At 39.9% G+C, this 10,697-nt stretch overlaps 1 protein-coding gene across 1 annotated transcript in view; it reads left to right on the top strand.

Annotated features, from left to right (window-relative positions):
- The window catches only part of LOC106759244 (monodehydroascorbate reductase 4, peroxisomal), a 15,854-nt gene extending 7,421 nt beyond the window's left edge, over nucleotides 1-8,433 (top strand). Inside the window, exons 5-7 of the mRNA XM_014642323.2 lie at nucleotides 6,448-6,667; nucleotides 6,823-6,941; nucleotides 7,481-8,433. Coding sequence (XP_014497809.1) covers nucleotides 6,448-6,667; nucleotides 6,823-6,941; nucleotides 7,481-8,206 — 1,065 coding nt within the window. The 3' untranslated portion in view covers nucleotides 8,207-8,433. The remainder of the gene's footprint in view (nucleotides 1-6,447; nucleotides 6,668-6,822; nucleotides 6,942-7,480) is intronic.
- Nucleotides 8,434-10,697: the final 2,264 nt, after the last annotated feature.

Below are 10,697 nucleotides of genomic sequence, written 5' to 3' on the forward strand. Positions count from 1 at the left end.
TAGAGTAACCTAGACACAATATAATCATGATAATTAGAGTAGCCTAGACACAATATAATCATGATAAATAGGATAAATATCCTAACAGCCCTTTCCTCAACAAACTACGTTTTATTTATACCCTCTCTCTCTACTAACTAACTAACCACTTTTCCCGCCTTTAATTCCCTCCTTTTTTATTTCTTCTCTCATATACTTTTAACTTCCTAACATTACCTTCCTCCTCAACATCAACTTTGTCCTCAAGGTTGAAATCAGAGAACTGCTGTTTGATATACTGCTTGTCTTCCCAAGTAGCACTCTCCAATCCACCTTCCTACCATTGTATCAGAACTTGGGGTATCTCCTCCCCTTGCTGCTGCTTGTTTCGCCTCTGTAGCACTTTCACTGGTCAATATAAGGGTCTATCATCCTGCAACTCTACCGATAATGCTCCTTCAACAGAATGTGCGCCTATAGCTATTTTCAGCTAGGAAACATGGAATATTGGGTGTATTCTCGCTGTTTCTGGTAGTTGCAACCGAAAAGCTACCTACCCCACTTGTTTTTCCACTAGGAATGGCTTGTAATACCTTGCCGATAGCTTAGGATGTAGTCTTGTAGGCATAGACGTTTCTCTATGAGGTCTGATTTTAAGGAAGACCCAATCTCCTTCCTTAATCTTGGCTGCCATCCTCTTCTTGTTAGCATAGTGAGTCATCTGGTCTTGGGCTCTGGCCACATGATACCTCGGTTGCTTCAAAGCCTCATCTTGGGCCTGCAAGTCTTGAGCAATTGCTTCCACCACTGTTTCCCCTGGTATGAACTGCGTCAGTGTCGGAGGTGGTCTTCCATAGATTGTCTCAAAGGGTTTGCACTTAGAGGCCCCCTGGTAACTGGTATTGTACCAATATTCTGCCCATGGCAACACTAAACTCTAACTCTTTGGCTGTTCTGAGCTAAAACAACGCAAATATGTCCCCAACACTCTGTTCAACACTTCAGTTTGTCCATCCGTTTTTGGATGATAGGCTGTGCTCATACTAATTTCTTCCCATATTGTCTTAGGAATGGGTAATGGCTGCAGAAGGCCTTGGGGAGATGATGCCAAATATTTATTCTACTGGCAGACCAGACAAGCCGCCACATAATCTATTACTGTTTTCTTCATTCCCACCTAATGTAGAGATTGTGCCAGCCTTCTATAGGTCCTATAGACCTTAGAGTGTCCTCCTGTTACTGTGTTATGGAATTCTGCTAACAGTCTAGGGATCCAAGCAGACTGAGCTGAGAGAGCCAACCTCCCCTTATGGTGCAATCTTCCATTTTCCAGGGTATATGCAAGGTGGGAATTGGGATCTGTCCTTACTTCCTCCATAGTCTTCTTCAAACTCTCATCCCTCTCAACCTCCTCAACTATCTCCTGGAATTCAGACCAATATGGTCTGGAGATCATCTGTAGGACCTTGTCTCCTTCCTCCCATTCTCCCCCCTTCCTTGAAAGCTCATCGGCCACCCGGTTAGATGCCCCCGTCCAGTAGATTATATCAAACTCGTACCCAAGTATTTTAGCTAGCCAATTTTGTTGGCTTTGGCTAGTAATGCGCTACTCCAGCAAGTATCTGAAGCTTCTCTGATTAGTATATACAACAAATCTCTGGCCCAATAGGTATGGTCGCTAGTGTTGGATGGCTAACACGAGCCACCAATTCTTTCTCATATATGGACTTAGTAAGGGAAGATTCTGATAACGCTTTACTAAAGTAAGCGATTGGCCTCTTGTTTTGTGATAGAACCACCCCCACTTCAGTGCCAGAGGTATCACATTCAACATAGAAAGTCTGAGAGAAATCTGGTAGAGCCAACACTAGGGCTGTAGTAACAGCTTCTTTGAGCTTCTGCATAGCTTCAACTCCTGCGATAGACCACTTAAACATCCCTTTTTAAGCAGATCAATAACCATCCTCCCGTAATCTCTAATGAACCTCCTATAGTAACCTGTGAGCCCCAGGAAACCCTGTAGCTCCTTGATGTTTCTGGGCTCAGGCCAATCCATTATAGCTGTAATTTTTTCTCCATCCATCTCCACCCTTACTTCAGATATTTTATGTCCCAAATATCTCACTTGCCTCCTGCCAAATTCACACTTTTTCTTATTAGCAAAGAGTTTCTGTTTGGCTAACACTCCCAAGACTTGCGTGAGATGTTGTGTGTGATCCTCCCATGTCTTGCTATAAACAAGTATATCATCAAAGAATACAAATACACAACTCCTCAAAAAAGGCCTTAAGATAGAATTCATCATATCCTGGAAAGTAGTTGGGGCATTTGTTAGCCCAAAAGGCATAACAAGAAATTCATAATGCCCTTGATGAGTCCTGAATGCAATCTTCTGAATGTCTTCAAATTTTATTCTAATTTGATGATATCTAGCTTTCAAATCCACTTTAGAGAAATAAGTTGTCCCCTGTAGCTCATCCAGCAACTCCTCAATGACAGGTATTGGATATTTGTCAGCCACAGTCACTCTATTGAGTGCCCTATAACCCACACAAAACCTCGAACTCATCCTTCTTCTTCACCAAGATTATGGGGCTCGAGTATGGGGCTCGAGTATGTGCTGTTACTGGGCCTAATGATACCCAACTCAACATCTCCTCCACTTGCCTCTCTATTTCTGTTTTCATCAAATGAGGGTAGCAGTATGGCCTCACGTTGACCGGTTCTGTGCCCTCCTTCAAAGGAATTCGGTGGTCTGTCCTTCTCTCAGGTGGAAGTCCTTGAGGTTTGTTGAGATTTAAGATTGATAAGAAATATTCTTGAGGGCTTAATGGACCCTCCTCATGTTCTATTATTTATATAGATAAAGAGTTGATACAATAGGGAGATGGAAGGTCAAGGAATTGTCCTAGACCACTAGGTACAATCATTATAGATAACCCAACGCACTACTACCTACTTTAGTCCTACTGATTACACTAACATTGGTAGACTTAGTAATTATTCTACCATTAAGCTCATACACACAACTCACACACAACTCACACACACTAACAAATAATTCTAACACTCCCCCTCAAGCTGGAGCATACAAATTGTATGAACCAAGCTTGGAATAGATAAACTCTATTTTGAAACATATGATTTTTCTTCAAGAGTGTGAGGCAGTGTGTTATCACATGTAAAAGAACAACTAATAGCAGCTTGTGAAACTTCAACTTCAGAAGTGGATGACGGAGAGCAGTGGTGGACAATGACAATCTGCAAGGACAAAATCCCTCATCAAGTAAGGATGGGGCCTGCAGTGGCTAAATACGACAAAACTGCAGGGACTGCCATCTCTGAGACCGATGGGTGATGGGGCCTGTAGTGGCTGAAAGCTACAAATCTACAGGGACTACCATACTTATGTGGCTTGAACTGCCATACTTGGCTTGCAGTGTCTTGGAAACATATAAGACAAACTGCAAGGACTGAATCTCCATCTCTGAGATGGATGGGTGATGGGGCCTGTAGTGGCTGAAAGTTACAAACTATAGGGACTACCATACTTGGCTTGCAGTGTCTTGGAAACATACTCCCCCTCACTATGAACGGTGGAAACAGTGAAATTGTTGATTGGGATTGGAAGCATCACCATTACTAAAGATAAACATGCATAAATGACTTCCACCAAAGAGATTTCCACTAAAAGTGGATGACGTCCTGCAGCAGCAAATATCAAACTACAAGAACAGATTAAGGTCTGTAGAGGCAAACAACAATAGATCTGTCGGGACTGGATTTCCATCATCACTAATAGATGGGGAGCCTTCAAAGGCTAACAAAAAATATGGCCTTGGTATAACTCATCATGAATCTGTTGGACAACAAACTCAGCTTTTGCCAATCTAGCTTCAATTTCAGCACGTCGAGAACTAATTGTAGAATCTTCTTCAGAGTTAAAGAATTCTCAAGTCTTTCCTTGATTTTTAATGACCTTTCAAGCTTAGGGGATGGCACCTTAAGCCTAAAGCTTGATATACGGGCATCTGATGGTAATTGATTGGGGAGAAGACTAACCTTAGCATGACAACAGATCAACGAGTACAAGGCAAACGTACCACCTTCACCATCAAAATCCCTCAAAACTTGCTCCAACCCAGCCTCTTCTTTGGGAGTTGAGCCCTTCTCTCCTATATCACCCTCCATCAGTTCAACTTGACTCAAACTCCAAACCAAGGTCATGGTTTCGATCTCCTTTTCTTTCAGGAGTGACCACCCTGTGCATCAAGGTGGGATCCCCCTTGATCTCTACTTCTTTCCCTTCCCGCCCAAACTTCATTGTGAGTTGCCCACAATTCACTTTAATTTCTCCCAGCGTCGCCAACCAGGTGACTCCCAGTATCACATCTACACCTCCCAACTCAAAGAGATAAAATTTTTCTCTTACTTCTAGGCCCTCCAGCTTCACTGAAACCCCCACACAACATCCTCGAGTTACCTTTTTCTGTCCATCACTTAAACACACCTTATAAGGTGGCATGTCTTCGCTTTCCAGTCCCAACTCCTCCACCAACTTGGTACAAATAAAACTGTGACTAGCCCCACTGTCAATCAACCTCAATACTCTTCTTCATTGCACCCAACCTTGTAGTTTCATGGTGTTAGACTGTGTTAACCCTCCTGCAGACAACACTGAAAGCTCCATGTTCTTCTGTTCCACTTCTGGACTTTCTTCCACCTCGTCTTCCTCATCTTCCTTTGCCAGAATCATAACTCGCATGCTTCTTTCCGCACACCTATGGCTCGGGCTGTAAGGCCCTTCGCAGTGGAAACAACGCCTTTCCTCTCGCCTTTTAATATTCTCTGGATAGGGTAGAGTTTTTACTCCTCGACCTTGGGTGTTTCCCCCTCCGCTGCTGCCTACTCTGGAGCTCAAATTACTAGAAGAACCTTCCTTCTTCGACCCTTGCCCTTTGCCGACGTTAACAGATCCCTCTTAATATCTCCGATACGTTTCGGTCCTCGCGACCGTCCCCGAGCTCGATGAGTATCTTCCCCACATTGAACCCCCTTTTCCTACCATTTCACTACTTCAACGTGGAATAATTCGCGCATATTATACATCTCATGCCCGCTCCATCTCCATTAACAAATCGCATGGGTCGTGTGGCTTATAAAATTTCGAAGCCCCTCCTGCAACCCAACGAAGAAATATCCCGTAACTGCTCCTCAGTCACTCCCGAGGCGTATGCCACCAAGACTTCAAACTCCTGGATGTACTCGTCGACGCTCCCCTTCTGTCGCACTGCCGCAAGCTTCTCAAAAACGGTGCCCCGATTTAATCCGCCGAACCTCCGCGTCAGAGCGTCAGTGAATGATTTCTAGGTGGGATTCTTGGTTTTCGTTCACCAAAATCGAAACCAATAGCTAGCGCCTCCTTCCATGCATATATAGACGAGCTTCATTTTCTCCTTCTTCGTCACATTCTGAAGGTAGAAGAATTTCTTTGCCTTTGCGATCCAGCCCATGGGATACGTACCCTCAAAAGTGGGTAGTTCCACACATTTCATCCAACTGCGTTGTACTTCCCCCCTATCATCCTCCGATTCATCCTTCGAGCTCTCCGGCGGTCATCGTTCCCGATTAGCATTAACAGAATCGCAACTACCTTTCGAACTGCGTTCCTGGTTCCTGGTTCGTCTTCCAAGAGTGCACCCAAATGCCTAAAGTTCGTGGTTACTGCTCTCATCTCCGCCTGGAGTTCTTCCACCGTCGACTCAATCGCAATCACTCTTCCCTCCATTCTTCCCTTCACGCGCTCTCGGTTTGCCCTTCGTTCCTCCTAGAGTGATCCAGCATGTCGGACCAATCTTGTTAGGTTTCTTTATTCTAGAAACCTGGTCGATCACTCTCGTCTCACCAAAACACACACATCATAGAGTTGAAGTATACGTATATGTATTATTAATCTTCAGTGTATGGAAAATACAAGTATTCACCCTCTCAAGGAAGCCTCACTCCCTCCACTAGAACAGATATCCAGTCTATACCCAAAAGTAAAAGAATGAATAATCACCTCTCCTCAACAAACTATGTTTTATTTATACTCTCTCTCTCTAATAACTAACTAACCACTTTTCCCGCCTTTAATTCCCTCCTCTTTTATTTCTTCTCTCGTATACTTTTAACTTCCTAACATGGTCTTGAAAAGAAAGACAAATGATAGAAGTTGTGGCTATTTACTGTGTATTTCTAGTATTTTTCTTTTTTTTTTTTGTAGACATTAACTTTGTAATCCAATAACACTGCCTTTGAAAGAAATTGGAAAACTTTTACTTCCTCGGAACTTCATGTTTAAACTAATGAACAACTTATCTTCTCCATAAACATAGTAATTTGAGGCTAAACTCACCAACATACCTAGACAGTGGATCATTTAGTTTCTTTACAGTATATTAAACACATATGCAATGACACTTGTAGGCTTTGAAGCTGGAAGAATTTGGGGTGAGTGGATCAGATGCAGAAAATGTCTGTTATTTAAGAGATATAGCAGATGCAAATAGGCTTGTCAATGTTATACAATCTTGTCCAGAAGGGAATGCTGTTGTCATTGGTGGTGGATACATAGGCATGGAGTGTGCAGCATCTCTAGTGATCAATAAAATGAATGTGACAATGGTCTTCCCTGAGGAACATTGCAGTAAGTAATTTTTTAAACTCGTCAACACAATTTACGCATAATGTATGAGTATGTCGTTTGTGATAGTTATTCTGAACAAATTTCCCTCTGTGGCTATAATGAATGAAAGCAACTTCAAAAACTGAGACGTTCTCAATGTTTTGTTTATTTTGCAGTGGCTCGTTTATTTACCACAAAAATAGCAAACTACTACGAAGAATATTATAAATCAAGGGGAGTAAACTTCGTTAAGGGAACTGTGCTGTCATCATTCGATTTTGACTCCAATGGGAAGGTATTGAAACTATTTTTTGAACATTTTCTCGCTTGTGATGTGTGTGTTGATACGGGAAAAGGAAACCTATTATCCTAATAATAAGATTTGATAATTTTAATGATAACTCCACTCCATAGACAAAAATGGAGGAAAGCGAAAACTCTTAAAAAATCATTAAAATCACTTTGATCTAAATGACAAGTCCAAAATTTTGGGTTTTGATACAATAACATTATGATACTTGTAGCTGATATTCTGACACACCTGTTAGGATAGGCCTTTCTTGTTGTTTGAGAAAAAGGCTTTCCATTGTATATCGGATAAGAAATTTGCGAGGATGATTGCACCAAACCTTTTCCAGTTCAAAGTGGAAAGGGAATTCTCCTGAAAAGATTTTTCAATCTCCAATCCCGTAGATAGTGGTTGATAGGATGATAACCAACCATGTCTATATCCATATCCTTGAAGAAAGTGATTAGAAAGAACAATGCCAATTTGATGTGTTTTAGTATTATCGGCTATTGATTCAACCTATAACTGACGGGATCTTTTGACAGGTTACAGCTGTTAATCTTAGAGACGGAAGCACGCTATCTGTGGACATGGTTGTGGTGGGAATTGGAATACGTCCAAATACAGGTCTGTTTGAAGGCCAGCTCACTTTGGAGAAAGGTGGAATCAAAGTAAATGGGATGTTGCAGTCAAGCAACAGCTCAGTCTATGCCATTGGAGATGTTGCAGCATTTCCAGTCAAAGCATTTGGGGAAACTCGAAGACTTGAGCATGTTGATTCGGCTCGGAAGTCTGCAAAACATGTCGTTGCTGCAATAATGGAACCAGACAAAACAGGAGAATTTGACTACATTCCTTTTTTCTACTCCAGAATCTTCACATTGTCTTGGCAATTTTATGGGGATAATGTTGGGGAAGTTGTATATTTCGGAGATATGTCAGGCAGTGCATTTGGAGCATACTGGGTAAGCAAGGGTCAGCTTGTTGGGGCTTTCCTTGAAGGTGGAAATAAAGAAGAGTATGAAGCTATAGCTAAGGTCACGAGTTTAAGGCCAGCAATTGAAGACTTGACTGAACTGGAGAGACAGGGTTTGAGGTATGCAGTTACAGTTAGCCAGAAACCAGCGGTGTCACCCCCAGTGGAGGTTAGGGCCTCGGACCTACTTTTGGAAAAACCATTATATGCTTGGCATGCTACAGCTGGGGTTATTATTGCCGCATCAATAGCTGCATTTGCATATTTTTATGGAAAAAAACGCCGCAGATGGTGAAACATTTAAGAAGATTACCAATTCGTGGGCAAGGATGTGAACGGATTTTAGACTGATCTTCAAGCTGTAACATTGATAAGCTTAGGATTAGGATATTTTTACTTGTTATGTATCCGATCCAATTTACTGGATGACCATTCTTCAGTTCTATTGTTCATACGGTTGTTGTACCAAAAACAAATCCAAAATATATAAGTGGGCATCATTAGGAAGATATTCGCACAGCAGGAGTCCGTCTATTATTATATCAACAGCTAATCTTGTCATCACCACGATAATATCGGATTACTTTTTTTTTTTTTTTTTTTTATGTAAAGGTTTCTGCATTCCAAAACATCGCTATGAAACTCTAACATTACGACAAAGTCAACACATCTTCATTTATCGTGTGCTCAGTGTGAAAATATTTTATTAAAATATATAAGGTTTAATACCTATTTTAGCCCCTCTTTTGGGAGGGTTTGTTCAAAGTGGTCCTTCCTTTTTTCAAAAGTTCACTTTAGTCATACCTTTCGCAAAAACTGTTCAAGTTGGTCCTTTTTGGTAACGACGTTAACTTGACTAACGGCAGAGTTGCCGGGTGGGTAATGTCTGATGATGTGGTATTGTTAATTGTTTTAAAAAAAATATATAATTATGAGGTGTAAATTAATATAATTAGGGTTGGATTAAAAAAGGAATTAGGGATAATTATGTGTTAAAAAAAATTATTAATTGTGACATGGAATGTAATAAAATTAGGGTTAAATTAAAAATTGAAATTAGGATAATTTGGGTTAATTAGGTAAACAGATTGTTGGTCAAATGCAAATTTTACCCAAATTTGCGATTGCAATTGGGATTTTCTGGATTTGCGATTAGGGTTCATCAACCTTCAATCATCAATCTCTTTTACATACATCAAGCAACCGAAAACACTTGAACCCTTCCAAATGCAAGCAACAAATTTCAGATGCCAGACACCCTCGCTCTTCTTTAACAAAAACAATTCAAACCAAATATAACCCTTTGCGGAAGATTCACATGTTTTAATATACAAGAAACTCTCGTAACTCCAGAAAACAAGCAAGGAAAAGGGTTAAATGCAAATTGATTCAAATTCCTCATCCCATTTCAACGTCAGTACAAAACCCACTAAAAAGATAAAGCTTTTAGGGTTTAAATTTGGGAGGTGCACTGGGTCCTGAAGCCTTCCAAATCCCAAATACGACGACATTCTTCTTATTCTTCTTCTATGAAACAACTATTCTATTTTGGCACAGAGCATAAGCTTCTTCTTCTTCTAATGACCTTTTCTCCTTCTTCGCTTGGATTCGGGATAAAGAAGAAACCCAAAATCAGGTATCGTTCTTCTTCCCTTTCCAGCGGGAGTGAACTTTTAAAAATTCTATGGGTCTTACGAAAACTCGGTGTGGTGATTCCAAATTGATCCTCAAGGTGATGAAGCGAGTGAAGAAAGGAAGCAAGACTATTCAGACAGGTTAAAATTTAAATTCCAATCACAAGCCCTGAAAATCTCAATCCTAATCATCTTGAAGATTGATAAACCCTAATCGCAAGCTCATTCGCAATTGCAAATTTGGGTAAAATATTACATCTTACCAACAATCTGTTTACCTAATTTAACCCTAATTTTATTACATTCAATGTCACAATTAATAATTTTTTTTTAACACATAACAGTGCCAACACAATAAAAATGTTATACATCATCAAATATTTGCCAGCTAGGCAGCTCTGCCGTTAACAGAATTAACACCGTTAGCAAAAAGGACTAACTTGCACAATTTTTGCAAAAAGTAGGACTTTAATGAACTTTTTAAAAAAGGAAGGACCACTTTGAACAAAACTCCCGAAGAGGGACCAAAATAGGTATTAAACCAATATATAAAACAAACAAAAACATCATGGGAAGACAAAATCAAAATTCGTATAAATCAATAAAATCTAAGCTGAAAAATAAAAACAATTCCTAAAATAGACTCCCTGACACAAAGGGGTAAGAAATGAAACAATATATTATCAATTTTTTAATCAATTTATATATTTTTATTTTGTCACTACATGTTTCCTTCTTTATAAAAAAGTTATGACGAGTTAATAACTCTTGTCATATGACAACAACAATTCAAGAATTTTTGGTTTAATGTTTCAAATAGGTTTCCTTCCTTTTCGCATCTCAATTGAGTTCTTATTTTTGTAAAATTGAATTAAATAGAATCTTTCCGTCAAATTGAGATGACGCCGTTAAGAAGGATATTCTCACAGTGTAGTGTTTTTTTACGTGGCATTAAAAACGTGACTGAATTGTATTTTTTTAATTTTTGATTTAAAAAATGAAGTATACAGAGTAAAAATTGATGTTTAAGTAAGGACAAAGTTAAAAATTAAACCTAAAATTAAGTGTTGAAAGCCTCATTCTCATTTACATTGCGAAATTCATCACTAGGTGCTACAACATCACATCCATGAACATAAAACTAAAAAAAAC

The sequence above is a fragment of the Vigna radiata genome, chromosome 4 (assembly GCF_000741045.1).
Source record: "Vigna radiata var. radiata cultivar VC1973A chromosome 4, Vradiata_ver6, whole genome shotgun sequence".
In the NCBI taxonomy this organism is placed as follows: domain Eukaryota; kingdom Viridiplantae; phylum Streptophyta; class Magnoliopsida; order Fabales; family Fabaceae; genus Vigna; species Vigna radiata.